At 52.9% G+C, this 17,868-nt stretch overlaps 1 protein-coding gene across 3 annotated transcripts in view; it reads left to right on the top strand.

The window, feature by feature from the left end:
• Nucleotides 1-6,247: 6,247 nt before the first annotated feature.
• Nucleotides 6,248-17,868, top strand: part of NECTIN2 (nectin cell adhesion molecule 2) — a 28,387-nt gene continuing 16,766 nt past the window's right edge. For all 3 annotated transcript variants that reach the window (XM_059998976.1, XM_059998974.1, XM_059998977.1), the window contains exon 1: nt 6,248-6,533. In XM_059998976.1, coding sequence (XP_059854959.1) covers nt 6,443-6,533 — 91 coding nt within the window. In that variant the 5' untranslated portion in view covers nt 6,248-6,442. The remainder of the gene's footprint in view (nt 6,534-17,868) is intronic.

The following is a 17,868-nucleotide window of genomic DNA, read 5'->3' as shown; positions in this document are numbered from 1 at the left end:
GGCTGGGTGGGGATGGCGGACGGACACGTGTGACTTTGGGCAAGTGACTTCACCTCCCTGAGTCCATCAGATGGAGATAAATCACACTTGGGCTGTGAGACGTGAGAGCAGCCATCCCTGTGCCATGCATGCTGGGAGGTCTCTGCAGGTGACCCCACCCCCTGTCATCAGTTTACTCAGCCACGAAGTGGACCAAATGGGATCTGTGGCCGTGCGAAGTTGGACGCCCAGAGGCCCCAGAGCAGAAGGGCTCACAGTGGCCGAATAAAGGTGCTCAAAGCCCATGGTTTATTGAATCAGATTAGAACAAACATGAGAAGCAAGAGAGTTGGGGCGCAAGCAATCAAAGGGCCCCCTGCCTGACCTCTGGTGTCCATATGGCTCTCTTGTCCTTTCACTGTGGTGTGGTCTCCATGCCCAGAGTCGAGGGGGAGCCAGGAGGCTCTGCACCCAGAAGACGCCAGGGCCACATGGGGGCAAATGTGCTCGGCCACACCTGCAACTGGAGGAAAATGTGCTTGGTGGCCATGGCTTTTACCTGCATGGCATACGTGGGCGCAGGACTCACCAAGCAGAGCGAGAGTCACCAGCGAGAAATACCTTAAGGACTCTCAGATACTTGGGGCTTACTCGATCTTTCCATCCTTCCCCTCTACGTTCAGCTCACTTTTTTAATCCAAGTATAGTTGATTTACAATGTTGTGTTAGTTTCTGCTGTACAGCAAAGTGATTCAGTTATACATATATATACATTCTGTTTCATATTCTTTTCCACTATGGTTTATCACAGGATATTGAATAGAGTTCCCTTGGACCTTGTTGTTTATCCATTCTATATGTAATAGTTTGCGTCTGCTAATCCCAAACTCCCAATCCCTCCCTCCCTCCCCAGCTGAATATTCTTTTAAAAAAAAAATACAGCAGGGCTTCCCTTGTGGCGCAGTGGTTAAGAATCCGCCTGCCAATGCGGGCGACACAGGTTCGAACGATGGTCCGGGAAGATCCCACATGCCGTGGAGCAACTAAGCCCGTGCGCCACAACTACTGAGCCCGTGTGCTGCAACTACTGAAGCCTGTGTGCCCAGAGCCCGTGATCCGCAACAAGAGAAGCCACCACAATGAGAAGCCCGTGCACCGCAACGAAGAGTAGCCCCCGCCCCCCCCGCTCACTGCAACTAGAGAAAGCCCTCGTGTAGCAATGAAGACCCAATGCAGCCAAAAATAAATAAATAAAATAAAATAAAATACAGCAGACACACATAAAAATCATAGGGTGGTTGGGAGAATTTGATAACTGTGGAAAGTGTTTGGTACAAAGCCTTGCACAGAGCATGTGTTCATTATTATTATTGTTATTATTATTATCATATCATCATTAATGGAAAATGGAGGGACAGAAAGAAAAGCAAGGAAGGGACCAGGTGGAGAGAGGTACCACTCTAAGGACAGATATTGGTGAAGGGGGATTTGGGGAGCTGGAGAGGGAGTGAACAGATGCCTGGGGGAGGGGAGAAAGGAGACCCCAGGGAGGAAGGGGTGCTCCGCCCAGCACCTGGTCCCCGAGTTAATGAAGGGAGGGTCCTGGCCTGTCTCCCAGTAGGGCATATATTTGCATAAGGTCCCTTATCTGCATGGCATCCCAGGCAATTTGCATACAGATGGTAGCCTGCGCCCTCCTCAGTCTGACCCCTCCTCCCACCTTGGCCACGGGTCTGGTGGAAGGGGAGAGAGGGAGGAATGAACCACCAGGATCTGGGGCTCCAGCAAGTGAAGGCAAGTTTGGAGTGGACTCCCCTTGCTCCTCAACTTTCTGTGGCTCCCTATTGCTTTCAGGACCTGCTAAGGTGTTGCCCCTCACACACCCACTGCTCTCTCTCTCACACCTTGTGCCTTTGTGACTTTACTATTCCTCCCACCTGGAACGTCCTTCCTCGTTTTCTCCAGCTGTAACAAGGCTTGCCTGTCCTTCAAAGCCAGGACGTCTTGAAGAATTCTGACAAGTTTTCACTCCCCTTTCCTTGCCCTTGGAACTTTACTGGAATTTGTGCCACCTCTGGACTCGTGCAGATTTTATTAGTAAAGATATGCTTCGTTGCAAGTGACAAAAAACTGAAGCCAGAAACTTGTGTAAGTGAAAAGGGAAAATTATTCACTCATATAACCAGGAAGATAAAAGGCAAAGGCTGACTACCTTCAGGCACAGCTGGATCCAGGGGCTCAAATAGTCTCATCAGAAAACTGTCTTTATCTTTTTTTTTATAAGGGAGGTTTATCCTTTTTTTTTTTAATTTATTTTTGGCTGCATTGGGTCTTCATTGCTGCAAACAGAAGCTACTCTTCGTGGCGGTGCGCGGGCTTCTCATTGCCATGGCTTCTCTTGTTGCGGAGCACGGGATCTAGGCACGTGGGCTTCAGTAGCTGTGGCACACGGGCTTGGTTGCTCCACGGCATGTGGGATCTTCCCGGAACAGAGCTCAAACCCGTGTCCCCTGCATTGGTAGGTGGATTCTTAACCACTGCGCGCCCAGGGAAACCCAGAAAGCTGTCGTTTTCCATTTCTCAGCTCTGCTGTCGTCCACGCACGGACAGGGTCTTTTGCCTCTGGAGGCACCTATAGTACCAGATTTCTACCCTACAAGTTTAGCAACCCCCATCAAAAGAGGGTGTCCCTTTCCTATTAGTTCAAGCAGAAGTCTCAGGGCTAATTCTTATTGGTCAGGAATGGGCCCCACCCCCATCACTGAACCAATCCCTGTGGCCAGGGGATCGAATGCTCTGATTGGCCAGGACTGGCCAGGCTCACTCTGAACCAGAAGGGCTTAGTATGGAAGAGGTTACTGGGCGGGTAAAATACTTGGCATCAACTCCCCAGCTCCATCAGGAAGCCTTTGGCCCTGTGCCCCTACCTCCTGGTGGTTATGGCTCTTCAGTGAACTGTCACCTCTGACACTCCTTGACACTGGAAATTAACTCCCCAGGTATGAGACCCACCCAGTCATTTGTCAACAAACACACAGGCAGTGCTCAACCTTGTCCATGTGACCGGGGGCATGAAACCCTAGCCTACCACCCTCCTGGGCCTTCCCTCCTGGGCTCACCCCAGCTCACAAAGAATAGCCAGGAGACAGCTGAGCACGCTCCTTGACAGACCAGGAGAAGAATGGGTGCTAAGGGGGGCTTCCTGGAAGAAGTCTCCCTGGGGACTGGTTATTTTATTCAAGGGAGAAATGGGGGAAGGGAGAGAATTTTACAAAGCAAGTTAGTAGCAAAGATGGCACTAACCCAAGAGATCCTGGCCTTAGCCTGGCCCCAGATGAGGAGAAGACAGAGAGTTCTAGAGAGAATTTATTATGTACCTACAGTAGTTCTCCCTTATTTGTGGAGGGTATGTTCCAAGACCCCCAGTGGAAACATAGATTGTACTGAACCCTACCTATACAATGTTTTTTCCTATACATACATCCCTGTGACAAACTTTAATTTATAAATGAGGCACCGTAAGAGAATATCTGAATTGCCAGCATCTTTTTTTTTTTTGGCCACGCCCTGTGGCATGAGAAATCTTATTTCCCCCACCAGGGGGCGAACCCGTGCCCCCTGCAGTGGAAGCATGGAGTCTTAACCACTGGACCGCCAGGGAAGTCCCCAGCATTGCTATTCTTGTGCTTTGGGGCCATTATTAAGTAAAATAGGGTTACTTGGACATAAGCACCGTGATACCGCCGCAGTCGATCTGATAGATCTGCTAACAGAGACGGCTACTAAGTGACTCACAGGCAGGTAGTGTATAAGTGAGGGTATGCTGGACAAAGGGATGATTTACGTCTAGGGCTCGAGACTTCACCACGCTACTCAGAATGATTTAAAACCAATGAAGTGGGCTTCCCTGGTAGCGCAGTGGTTAAGAATCTGCCTGCCAGTGCAGGGGACACAGGTTCGAGCCCTGGTCCGGGAAGGTCCCACATGCCACGGAGCATCTAAGCCTGTGCGCCACAACTACTGGAAGCACCACAATGAAGAGTAGCCCCCGCTCGCCGCAACTAGAGAAGGCCCGCCTGCAGCAACAAAGACCCAACGCAGCCAAAAATAAATTAAAATAAAATAAAAAAAAAAAAAGATGAAGTTTTATTTCTGGAATTTTCCATTTGATATTTTCAGACTGTTGTTGACTGTGGGGTAACTGAAAACGCAGATAAGAGGGGACTACTGTATTTGTCCAGCTGGCCTCACACCAGACTAGTGTCGAGTCTGAGAAACACATTGTGGGGAGCTCCCAGTCTGCTACTTCCTTGCTGGGTAGCGTGGGGCAAATGATCACTCTGTGTTCTGTGTACTTTTCAGTGAAATGGGGATCATAAGTGTCCCCTTCACGGGATTCTTGTGCGGAATTAACTGACAAGTAGCAAACCCTTTGACTTTGGGTCCAGTCACTTCAGCTCTCTTTGTGCCTCAGTTTCCTCATCACACAGGGTGCTGTGGGGGTTATTTGAGATAATACTTGTAGCGCACTTGGATCAGTGCCTGGCACATAGTAAGTGCTAAATACATTTATTAATAGCATTTTTACCAAGACGTGAATGCCGGTCAGTAAGAGTCTCCACCATGTAAGATCTTGCCCTTCTGAAGAGAAAAACTCAGGTGCGTGGCAGGTGGGAAGGGAGGACAAGTCTATGGGGGTCCTCTTGGTAGGGCAAGAAGCTCCCAAGCATCTGCCCCCAGCTGATCAGCTCCTTTTCAGAGGAACTGGAACGGAGGGATTTCAGGCGCTCGGTGGCATCCCCTCCCTCGGCCTCCTGTTTCCCGCCCTCGTCCCTACACGCTGGGCGGCCTCACCAGCTCCCCCGGGCAGTCCAAGGAATGTGAAGAGGTAGGTGGGGGTGGGGAGGAGCGGGAGCCGCCGGGGAGAGACAAAGGGGCCGAGTCAGAGCCAGAGACACAAAGACGCGAGGAGGCTGGGAAGATAGAAGTGGGACAAGGACACGGGGAGGGACCAGCGGAGTCTGGAGGCCCGATCCTAGCCCAGCCCCGCAGGGCCAGCGGAGCGCCAGGGGTGGTCTGTGCTGCCCCCTGGCGGAAGGCTGCGGTAAGGAGACGGTGCGGACCAGATGCAGGAGAGGACTGGGGAATGCAGGGAGCGAGAGAGAGGTCAAGAGAGACGCGGAGAGAAACAAGAGATACCGAAAGAGACACAGAAACCCACAGAGAGACAGAGGGACAGAGAAAGACAGAGATAGAAACATACAGAGAGACACAGACGCAGAGAGAGACACAGATGCAGGGAGCGAGAGAGACAGAAACACAGACAGAGAACAAAGTCAAAGGGATGGAAAGAGACAAGGAACCAAGTGACACAGAAACAGTGATAGAAAAAGACACCAGGAAGAAAGAGACCAGAAACACTAAGAGACACGGAAACGTGAAGACTGAAAGACCCAGAGATAAACACAGGGACGGAAAAAGAGGCAAAGATAGACACAAAAACAGAGACACTAAAAGAGACAGAGAGAAATCTAAAAAGAAACGACTCCCAGAGTCGCAGGCAGAGATTGAAAAAGATGAAGATAGGCTGAGAGGCGTACAGACCGGAGAGACAGTGGCCCCGGGGAGAGAACTGGGGAAGTCTCGAGGCGGGGAAGGGGGTGGGGGTGGGCTCTCAGCGTGGGGGCGGGGCTCCAGAGGGGCGAACCTATGAGAACCCACGTGCCTCACGCGGGTGTGACGAGACGGCCAGGACTAATACTGAAGGGGGCGGGGTTAGGATTTGGGGCGGGACCGAGGCCAGGGTATACTTAGCTCCTGGGAAGGGGAGGGGCAGACTACCTGGAGAACGAATGGGAGAGGCCGTGTTGGGGGGCGGGGCTTCACGGAGGCGGGACGTTCGGAAGCCCCTAAGCGTACCCCGTTAGACAGGGGGCGGGGCGCGAGGACAACCTCTGGTGTAAGGGGGCGTGGGTAGAACACTAAGGGGCGGGGTTTGAACGCTAAGAGAAGGCATAGATAGAATTCTGGGACAGGGGGGCGGTGACCAAAGAAACCTGGGAGGGGCGGACAGAGAATCCTGAGGAGCAGCGGGTGTAGGTAGAATCCTACGACAGGGAGGGAGAGGAATGCTGGGGGGCGGGGCGGGAGTGGAATCCCAGGAGGGGGCGGGGTCAGACCAGCATGAGGGGGCGTGGCCCGAGCCTAAGAGCGGCTCGGTGCCCGGGGGAAGAAGGGGGTGGGTCCTGTGACGTCAGCGAGTCCGAAGCCAGAAAGAAGCCGGGGGCCGGGGGCGCTGAGCCGGGAGAACCGGACCGCGAGAGCAGAGACGGGAGAGCAGAGCGCGGCGGGAGCCAGCCGGGAGCCGAAGCCACTCAGGCACCTGCGCGTCTGCCCAACCGATCGGCGCACGCAGAGTGGCCTGCAGGTCCCCGCCCGGGCCCAGTCCCTCCCCGGGCCCCCCATGGCCCGGGACGCAGCCCTCCCGCCGTCGAAATTGTCGCCGCTGAAGCTGCCTCTACTGCCATTGCTGCTGCTACTGCTCCGGGAAACCGGTGAGAGACCGCAGGCGCCTCCCCGCCGCGCGCGAACCCATCCCCTTCCCTACCCCCAGCAGGAGGGTGGCGATGATGAGGCGAGACCACCCCCCTTTCCTTCACCCAGAGTTGGGAGTCTGAGGCCCGGGGAGAATTGAGGGCAGGGAGCCAGATGCCGAGGTCCTCGAGAGGGGCGGGGAGCTCGGACTTTGGGTCCCTTAGAGGGCCAAGAGTGATAATTCGGGCGACCTGGGGAAGGGCCTGCGAGCTCCAACCCCGAGCCCGAGAGTGCTAAAGGCTCTGACTCCCGGGCCCCAGAAAAATTAGGGGCTGAGGGCTCTATCTCTTGGGTCCCAGGAAGAATGAAGGCTAGGGGCTCTGTCTACTGGGGTCCTGGTAGAATTGGGGTCAGGAAGGGCTCAAACTTGTGGGTTCCAGACTGTGAGCACGGGGCTCTGTCTCCTGGGTCCCAGACAGAATTGGGGGGAGGGGAGGGCAAAAGGCCCTGTCTCCTGGGTTCCAGATTTAATTGTGGGCATTGGAATGTCTCCTGAGATTCAGACATAAATGTGGGCAGAAACCCTGACTCTTGGGTTATAGATATAATTAAGGGCCGGAGGCCCTGTCTGGAAGCTGGAGGCTCGGTCGGCTGTGTCCCAGGTAGATTAAGGAGGCCGAGTCCCGCCGGCTGGGACACTTCCCTTTCCTTGAGAGCCGTCGGCGGGGCATCCCTGGGGAAGTTTTCCGGGTTTCACTTTCGCCGAGCCAGGGCAAGGCGGGGGCGGGCGCTCTCCTGGCTCCCGGTCCCGGACTCCCGGTTTCGGGACCTTATCTTTCCTCTAGTCGCGCCTTTGTCCTAGGAGCCGCAGCGGGAGGTGGACGCGAAGAGATGCCGCCCTAATCCGCTGTCTCTCCCTCTGCTCGGCCCACCCCCCGCCTCCCGTTTCCCCCACCTCCCCTAGGGGAGGGGTGCAGCCCCGGGAGAGGGAGGGGACGGGAGGAAGCAGGTGAAGGAGGCTCTGGCCCCGCCCCTTTGCAGGTGACCCGGCTGTTTATTCCCAGCTAGAAATTCAGGATACTGGAGTTTCCCAAAGGTTTGCCAGAAACTACGGAGGGAGCTTGCGGGACCCCTGGTCTTTTTTTCCCAGCATGTGTCTGAATTGTCTCCCAGCTTTGACCCAGAACTTTGTACTGACTCTTCCATCGCCTGCCTCTCCCTCTGTGTCAGAAATAGGGAGATAAAGTCAGAACCTGCCACCTCTGTGAGAATGCTCAGAATCCACCCGTCCTTGGGCCAGACATTGACTCGGTGCGTGATCTCATGGAAGGCTCTTGATCACCCTGGAAGACAGGTCCAGTTCCTGTTCCCATTTTGCAGATGAGGAAACAGAGGCTTAGAAAGGGCAAGCCACTTTCCCAGGGTCCACAGCCAGTCTGCAGACTTCAGAGCCTTTCTTGCCTCTGCCCCGCCTGGTGGGCTTCAGAAAGTGTTTCTGAGCCTCCATTTCCTCCTTTGGAAAACTGAGATAATTCCTTCCCTGCGGGGCCATTGGAGGAATCTAGAGGTCCCACTGGTCCCCGGGGGGGGGGGGGCGGGGAAGCTCTTAGCACCTGAGGAGGAGGTCTTCCCCTTTCCTGACCCTCCATCCTTGTGCCTTTTCTCTCTGCTCTCCCTCCCCTCCTTCCCTCACTTTCTCTCCCCGCTTCCTCTCTCCATTTCTCACCCTCTCCCTCTGCTCCTCTGGCTCTCTAATCTCTCTCCAAGCTCTTTCTCTCCTCCTTTCTTGCCCTCTCTCTCCCCTTTCCATCCATCTCTGTTTCCCTGTCCCTGGCTCCTCTGCCTTCCCCCTCCTTGGCCTCCACGGAATGAGGGTGCACCACCTGGGCTTCCTGCTGTGGCTGCCCTCCCCAGTCCTCCCAGCTTTCACTGCTCATCCATGTCAGCCAGGCAGCCCCACGGTAGCGGAGGGGGATGGGAGGACAGGGGACTGCCCGCCTGCTGTCTCTTCTTGTTAAGGAAGGGGGACTGGACAGGGGAGAAGTAAGGGTGGGTCTGCTCACATCCTAGGGGGAGGAGAGGGGAGAGAGGGATACAGGGAGAGGCTGGAGATAAAGGGATGGGGACAGAAGCCAATAGAGGGAGGGCATCAGAAACAAATTTAGGGATGGGGTCAGAGACACATACAGGAATGGAACCGAGAGATGGGGGAATGAAATGCAGCCACAGGGATGGGGCAGTGTGGGAGTGGGAGCCGGGGGGTAAGGGAGCTGGAAGGACATCTGGATAAAGGCAGGAACAGCATAAAGAGAGAGACAGACGTTTGGTGACAGGCAGGGGGCCCAAAAGACCCCAGCCAGTCAGTGACGGCGATGCCATGACCCAAGGAGGTCGGGGCACAGGCGACCCTCAAGGCCAGCAGTGTGTGGGGGCCACGGGGAGTGGTGGACACGGAAGGGACAGGGAGTTGGGCACTCTGGCCAGCTCCCCCGCCTCCGCCAGGGATGCTGTTACATTTTTAATGTCCCGGTGATGCTGAGAAATGGAGCAGGAGGGGGAGGAGAAGAGGGGACCCAGTAAGATGGCCCAGCAAAGAGAAAGTGTGTCACAGGTGTGGAGAGACATGCAGAGATGGGGAGACCCAGGAGGCAGAGAGAGCTGAGGGTCAGGGACACCGAGAAACGGTGGCCCTGAGACGTGGAGACCAGAAACCTGAAGAGATTAGGGACCCCAGGAATCGGTGCAGGGAGCCAGATTCCACAGACTAGGAGACCCAGACCCAGAAAGACCCAGACCTCAGATGTTGGAGATACAGAAGAAAAAGAAGATGACAACAGCTAGGATTTTTTTGGCCTGGTGAAAATGATCTGAAATTGATTGTGGTAATGGAGACACAAATCTATGAATTTACTAAAAGCCATTGAGCTGGACACTTTATTTTTATTTACTTATTTATTCATTTTTGGCTGCATTGGGTCTTCGTTGATGCATGCGGGCTTTCTCTAGTTGTGGTGAGCGGGGGCTACTCTTTGTTGAGGTGCACGGGCTTCTCATTGCGGTGGCTTCTCTTGTTGCGGAGCACAGGCTCTAGGCATACGGGCTTCAGTAGCTGTGGCACTCGGGCTCAGTAGTTGTGGCTTGCGGGCTCTAGAGCGCAGACTCAGTAGTTGTGGTGCCTGGGCTTAGTTGCTCCGTGGCATGTGAGATCTTCCCGGACCAGGGCTCGAACCCGTGTCCTCAGCATCGGCAGGCAGATTCTTAACCACTGTGCCACCAGGGAAGTCCCAAGCTGGTCACTTTAAAAGGGGGAATCGTATGGTATGGGAATTGTATCCCAATAAAGCAGTTAGAGAGAAAGACAGACGGACAGACACACACAGAGAGCAGAGACCAGGGACTCCTGGGAGACACAGTGGGGGGCAGACTCGGAACCCTAAGAATCAGAGACAGAGACACAAGAGATCAAAGAGACAGGACCTGCAGGAGGAGGAGGCCAGAGTCTCAGAGACAGAAATGTTTTGGTGTAAACTCTACGCTGGGCAGATCAGTGGGAGTGGGGTTCTGTCTGAGGGTCTTGACCAGGAAGAGATTCACCCCCAGAAGTATCAGACCCCACAGGGGAAACCTTCAGGGGGGTCAAGCCCCTGCAGAAAGGCAGGGAAATCTCAGACCATGGAGGGAAGGGGTCCCCCGAGGTGAGTGATGACCATGATCAGAGAGGTGGGCTGGGGGAGGGAGGTGCTGAAATGCAGGCCCAGACAGACAGCCCCATATCCTGGCTACCGCCGCGCACGCCCTCCTCAGACCGGCTCCTGGATGTCTGCTGTGAGGGTGGGCACTGTGATTAATGCAGTCAATTAATTGGCAAGGTAGCTGAGGCAGCAGCTGAGGCCAGCGCTCCAAGCACGCCGGCCTTCAAGGACCTGCTGGAGTCTGCTGCACCCCATGGTGAGAGGGCAGGTCATGATGTGTTATTGGTCTGGAGGGCGTGAGACAAGCCTGGAGGAGCCAGCCAGGAAGCGACCCAGGAGTCCGGGCCCCCAGCCCCTTCCTCTCTGCCTTGATTTCCCTTCCCCAGATCTCAGGGTCTCAGGCTATAAGTCTCTGCACGCCCCCAGATGTTTCCCCTGGGCTCACACAACGCCCTGGGCAGCCCCGACTCTGCCACCATAGGAAGCCTGCATCCCACGGCCCAGGCAGAGGAAGCGTGTCTGGGGACCCAGCTGACACCTCATGAACCTGTCACCAGCCTGGCTGGCCAAGGGAAGCTGAGGGAGGGCGATGTTCCCATGGCCACACTCTCCCCTGCTGTGGTGCTGGTCACGTCCTGGCCAAGGTCAGGGCACAATCACCTGCCCAGCAGCGTGCTGGACACTAGGGTCCGAACTCCAGGCCAGCCTTCCTCCTGGCATCATTTCTCCTGCTTCTGCCTGAAACGCAAAACATCTGGGCATCAGCCCACACTAACCCCGTCCCCCTCACCCCCACAGCCAGTCAGCTTCTGTGTCCCAACCATTCCAACTTCTGAATGTGTTTCCAATCTGGTTCATCCTCCATCCCCACAACCCTGACCCCTGAAGCCCGACCCACTCCATTCTGAGGGATTTTTCTAAAGCACAAACCAAACCCTGTCCCTCCACCTGCCTATAACTCTCTGTGGCTCCCCAGTGCCCCCAAGAAAAAACCCAAACTCTAACTCAGCCTCAGCCTGTATGACCTAGTGCACTGCTGATTCCCCGTCTTCACCTTTATCGAGCTCTTACAGTGTGCCAGGCACTGTTCTAGGCTCTGGGGATACAGCAGTGACCAAGACAGACGAAGATCCCTGCCCCTGGCACTGATGTTCTAGTGGGGAAGAGACATCAGCTGCTATGAGGAAATCGAAGCAGGGTCAATGGAGTTCCTGTTCTCATCATTAAGGTGGTCAGGGAACGCCCCAGAGCAAAGATCCGAAGGGAGGGAGGGAAAGGGAAGTGTTCCAGGATGAGAGAACAGCAAGTGCAAAGGCCCGGAGGTGGGACTTGCCTGGCATGTCTGAGGAACAGCGAGGAGGATGGTGTGGCTGGAGCAGGGTGAACCAAGGGGAGAGGGTGAGAGATGAGGTCAGGAAGAGGATGAGCACAGGTCACGCAGGGCCTTTTGGGCCGCTGTAAAGACTTGAGCTTTTCTCTGAGTGAGGAGAGAGCCATAGCAGGGACCTGATCTGCTGTAGCTTCTCTAGCTGTGTGTGCGAACAGACTTCAGGGGCAACGGCAACCCTCCCTGGGGGGATGACCCAGGGGAGAGATGCCACTGGCTTAGACCAGGATACAGGCAATGCAGGGATCAGACCTGGTCCGCTTTGCAGATATATTTTGAAGATGGAGCCGACAGGATTTCCTGATGGATTGCATGGGTGGCGCGGAGTGGGGGGCGATGGTGAGAGAAAGAGAGGAGTCAGGGATGACTCCAAAGCTTCCATCCTGAACCTTTTACTGAAGTGGAAATACCTAATAAATGGGCCATTAACCCCACAGGGGCTGAACCATCCTATTCATTCATTCAGAATGAGACACTTAGAATAGGGATTGTAGAGCCATGGGATTTTTTTTTTTTTGGCTGCACCGGGTCTTTTTTGCAGCATGTGGGATCTTAGTTTTGGGGCATGCATTGCAGGATCTAGTTCCCCAACCAGGGATCGAACCCCAGCCCGCTGCATTGGCGCTGAGTCTTACCCACTGGACCACCAGGGAAGTCCAAGCCATGGGATTTTAGAACCTCATTCATTCTGCAAATATTAAGCATCTACTAGAAGCCAGTCTCTGTTGCAGATACTGAGGGTGAGCAAAGCCAGGCAAAGAATTCCTGCTCTCAGAGAGCCAAGAAGGTCATGAAACTCTGCTGTGTGAGATGGAGAGAAAGTGAGGTGCAGGGTGAGGGAACGAGGGCCAGCTAGTTGGAGAGAGGAGGGCTGTGTGGCCATCGGGGACAGAGTACTGGTGATGAAAGCACTTGCTGAGAACCTTGTCCCACAAGAAGCTAAACGTGGGTTTTTTAAACTTAATTTTTATTTATTTATTTATTTTCGGCTGCGCCACTTGGCTTGCCAACCAGGGACTGAACCTGCGCCCTCCGCAGTGAAAGCACAGAGTCCTAGCCACTAGACCGCCAGGGAATTCCTAAAAGTGGGTGTTTTTTTTTAACCCTCTGAAGCAGCCAGGGCCACTCTAGATGCAGGAGGGCAGCCTCCCTCAGAAGAGCGGATTGAACCCAGGTCACAGCAGTGAAAGTGCCGAGTCCTAACCACTGGACCACCAGAGAACTCCCCAGAAGAAGACAGGTATCTTGCAGCCACAGTGACTTCCTTAGGACAGGAAATCTGAGTCCCAGAAGGGACCCAGTGACCCAAAGAGGGGTGTGGGGCTCTGTGGGCTATAGCTTGGCTTCCCTTGGCAAGGGTCTCCTCCTCCAGGAAGCTCTCCTGCCTCTCCCCTCGGCTGGGTCAGGCCCCTGCTCTAGGTTCTCCCCCTCCCCCCCAGCCCCACCCCTTCAGTTTTTCCAGCGAAGTGCTTGGTGATCACTGTCTGTACAATGTCTGTCTCCCCTCCTGAATGTAAGCTCCTAGAGGACAAGCAAGTGATTTGTCCTGACACATCTGTGGTACCTGCCCCCAGAACAGAGTTTGATATTTATTCAACAGGTTTTTTTTTCTTAACAGTATTGATTGAGCACCTACTATAACCAGGCCCTGGTGTAGGCTCTGGGGATACAGTAGGAAACAAGACAGGCAAATCCCTGTCCTCAGGGACTGACCCTCTAGCACCCAGGGCCTGCGGGTTGAGTCACTGTTTTTTGCCCACTGGTTGGCATAGTCTGGGAAAGAATAACTGGTGGGAAGGTTCCTACCATTCATGCCCTTGAAGTTCTAAATCTTCGCTTTAGGGACTTCCCTGGTGGTGCAGTGGTTAAGAATCCGCCTGCCAATGCAGGGGACACAGGTTCAAGCCCTGGTCCGGGAAGATCTCACATGCCGCGGAGCAACTAAGCCCGTGCGCCACAACTACTGAGCCCATGTGCTGCAACTACTGAAGCCCGCGCGCCTAGAGCCAGTGCTCCGCAACAAGAGAAGCCACCGCAATGAGAAGCCCGTGCACCGCAACGAGGAGTAGCCTCCTCTCGCCACAACTAGAGAAAGCCCGTGCGCAGCAACAAAGACCCAATGCAGCCAAAAATAAATATAAAATAAGCTTAATAAATAAATAAATAAATAAAATCTTCACTTTAGCCAAGTCCTTCTCCAAGTGAAGAACCCTTAATGGCTCCCACTTACCTCAAGAAGAAAACTTAAGCTCTTGGCCCTGCCCTACTTTGCTTCTGCAGCTCACACTGGCCTGGGTTTTTCCCTGACGGAGTGCCCTTCCCTCCTCACCCAGCTAGAAAGGGGCATAGCCTTTGGGAACCCTTGTCCCATACTCAGTGCCTTTGGGGGCCATGTGGGTTCCTGGCACCTTGAGGGAAGGGGGTGGCCCTTCCTCAGCTCTGCCTAACTGTTGCCACCAGAGCCTCATATCCTGATTTTTGTCTGGATTCGACCTTTAATCTCCAGACCCTTCTGTGGTGCTAATTCACTTCTGGAACAATGTTATGTGGGCCAAAAGTAACTATGTGGGAGAGCCGGATTTGGCCTGCAGCGGATGGCTGGCCGCCTCTGCTTGACTCCCCCGCCCTGCCAGCCCTTTGAGGATCTTACAGGAGAAAATCATTGTAATGGAATTGTCACAAGGGACCCTGCAGGGCTGCTTAAACATCCCCATTTTACAGATGGAGGAAATTAGGCTCGAAACAAGGTCCCCACCTGGAAAGGGACAGAGCCAGCAGGAAGCCCCCAGCCAGCTGCTCCGGGGGCCCACACATGACACTCTGCAGTTTGGTCCCGGCGCAGAGGAGGAGCCCATCTTCCAAGGTGGCACCCTTGGGTTTGAGTTGCAAGATATACGTGGGGCTTCCACGAGATGACGTCTGTGTCACACAATGGCCTTCACTGATGACTTGTTTTGAGAAGTGCTTGGGACGGGTCCTGCACAAGGGGCTGCCTTCTGCTGGGGACCCTCTCACTAGGGGCCCCTGTTAATTTTCCCTGGGTTCCTGTGTGAGGCCAGCGGTGGCACACGCTCCTCCCCTCACATCTGGAGACAGCTGGGCATGGGCCTTGCCTTGAGGCTGGGTGTCGAGGGCTACTTGTAATTACACTTACCTGGCTATGTTTATTTACCAAGCACTGATCTTGTGTTTCCGGCGACCCTGTGTGCCAAGTACTCTACAAACATCCTTTAATCCTTAAACGGCAATCCCTAGGAGATGGGCACCATTATTACCCTCCTTTTACAGCCGAGGAAACTGAGGCACAGAGAGGTTAAATGACTTGCCCAATGTCACACAGTCAGTAAGTTGCCGAGCCAGGATTCAAACCCAGGCACTCTGCCCTCAGTCACCATGCTGTACTGCCTTACACAGCAGAGAAACATTCATCTTTATTCTGGTTTTTATTTTTTTTATTATTTATTTTTGGCTGCGCTGGGTCTTCGTTGCTGTGTGCGGGCTTTTTCTAGTTGCTGTGCGTGGGCTTCTCATTGCGTTGGCTTCTCTTGTTGTGGAGCACGGGCTCCAGGCGCGCGGGCTTCAGTAGTTGTGGCTCACGGGCTTCAGTAGTTGTGGCTCACGGGCTTCAGTAGTTGTGGCTCGCGGGCTCCAGAGCGCAGGTTGAGCAGTTGTGGTGCACGGGCTTAGTTGCTCCGTGGCATGTGGGATCTTCCCGGACCAGGGCTCGAACCCGTGTCCCCTGCGTCGGCAGACGGATTCCCAACCACTGCACCACCAAGGAAGCCCCAGATTTTTTTTTTTGGTCACGCCGCGTGGCATGCGGGATCTTAGTTCCCTGACCAGGAATCGAACCCGTACCCCCTGCAGTGGAGGCACAGAGTCTTAACCACTGGACCACCAGGGAAGTCCCCTTTATTCCAGTTTTTATTAACAATCAGAAAACAAAAGATAAGCTGGGAAATAAAAGCCATACGTTCAGACAAAAACTGGTACGCAAATGCTCACAGCAGCTTTATTCATAATTGCCAAAAGGTGAAAACAACTCAAATGTCCATGAACTGATGAACGGATAAACACAATGTGGTCAATGCATACAATGGAATATTACTGAGCCATAAAAAGGAACAAGGCACTGACCCATGTTACAGCGTGGGTGCACCTTGAAGACATTATGCCAAGTGAAAGAAACCAGACACAAAAGGCCACATGTTGTATGATTTGATTTATGCAAAATGTCCACAAGAAGAGAATCTACAGAGACAGAAAATAGACTAGTGATTGCTAGGGGGTGGGAGGAGGGGGAAGGGGAGGGACTGTTTAATGGGTACAGGGATTTCTTTGGGGGATTTTAAAAATGTCCTAAACTTGATTTTGGCGATGGTTGCACAACTCTTGTGAATATATGAAAAGCCATTGAATCGTACTTTATTTATTTATTAGTCTAACTTTAAAAAAAATATACATAAGATATAGACATTTATTTATTTACATACTTATTTTGGTTGTGCCAGGTCTTAGCTGCGGCACGCGGACTTAGTTGCAGCATGTGAACTCTTAGTTGCGGCATGCGTGCGGGATCTAGTTCCCTGACCAGGGATCAAACCCAGGCCCCCTGCATTAGGAGCACGGAGTCTTACCCACTGGACCACTAGGGAAGTCCCTGAATTGTACATTTTTTCTTTTCTTTCCTTTTTTTTTTTTTTTTTTTTTAGCGGTACGCGGGCCTCTCACTGTTGTGGCCTCTCCCGTTGCGGAGCACAGGCTCCGGACGCGCAGGCTCAGCGGCCATGGCTCACGGACCCAGCCGCTCCGCGGCACGTGGGATCTTCCCGGACCGGGGCATGAACCCGTGTCCCCTGCATCGTCAGGCGGACTCTCAACCACTGCGCCACCAGGGAAGCCCTGAATTGTACATTTTTAATGGGAGAGTGGGAATTATATCTCAGCAAGGCTGTTTTCAAAAAAATAGGCACAGCAACTACTGAGCCCGCGTGCTGCAACTACTGAAGCCCCGCGCGCCTAGAGCCCGTGCTCTGCAACAAGAGAAGCCACAGCAATGAGAAGCCCGCATGCATCAGTGAAGACCCAACGCAGCCAAAAAATAAATAAAAATTAAAAAAAAAAAAAGGCACAGAGGGCTGTAGGTTTTATAGAAAGGTGAGAGAAAGTATTATTCCTAGGTAGGAAAAAAAATGAAAGCTGTCCTCACACTTTGAATTTTTTTTTAATTTCTTTTGGGATAGATTCAGGTTTTTGTTATTTTTGGAGGATTCTTTTTTCCCTCCAAACATTTGATAATGAAAAGTTTCGAACACACATGTGTAAGTTGGAAGAATGACCCAGCAGCCTCCCTCATCCTCTGCCCCTAGACTTGACAAAGGGTCACATTTTGCCACGTTTGACTTCGTGACTTTATCGTTTTTGTTGTTGTTGTTTTTGATGAACCATTTGAGAGTACCTTACAGATATGACATTTCCACCCCTTATCATCTCCTTCTCCTTCTCCTTCTCCTTCTCCTTCTCCTTCTCCTTCTCCTTCTCCTTCTCCTTCTCCTTCTCCTTCTCCTTCTCCTTCTTCTCCGCGCAGCTTGTGGGATCTTAGTTCCCAGACTAGGGACTGAACCCAGGCCCTCGGCAGTGAGATCGCAGAGTCCTAACCACTGGACCGCCAGGGAAGTCCCATCCGCCATTTATCTTCTAAGAAAAAGGAATACTACATAAAATAGATAACCAGCAAGGGCCTATTGTATAGCACAGGGAACTATACTCAATATTTTGTAAAACCTATAAAGGAAAAGAATCTGAAAAAGAATATACAATACACATATATGTATTGAGAGATATATATAAACTGAATCACTGTGCTGTACACCTGAAACTAACACATTGTAAATCAACTATACTTCAATAAAATAAAAATAAAATAGGGAATTCCCTGGCGGTCCAGTGGTTAGGACTCCAGGCTTTCACTGCCATGGCCTGGGTTCAATCCCTGGTGGGGGAAATAAGATACCGCAAGCTATGCGGCACGGCATAAAATTAAATTAAATTAAATTAAAAAAATTTTTTTTAACTTTAAAGGAATACTACATAACCACAATTTAATCATAACACCTAAGATCATGAATGGTAATTCCATAATCATATGTCATCTAGCCTGGACACAAATGTCCCTAGTTTTCCTCAAACTCTTTCTGGATGGCCTTTTGGGAATTGGGATTTCATAAAGATTCCTGCATTGCATTGCGGGTCTGCATTTCAGGGGGCGGCCCCTCA

This window comes from Delphinus delphis, chromosome 20 (assembly GCF_949987515.2).
Source record: "Delphinus delphis chromosome 20, mDelDel1.2, whole genome shotgun sequence".
Classification (NCBI taxonomy): domain Eukaryota; kingdom Metazoa; phylum Chordata; class Mammalia; order Artiodactyla; family Delphinidae; genus Delphinus; species Delphinus delphis.
The sequence above is the reverse complement of the archived record's forward strand: the minus strand, read 5'-3'. Positions and strand labels throughout refer to the sequence as shown.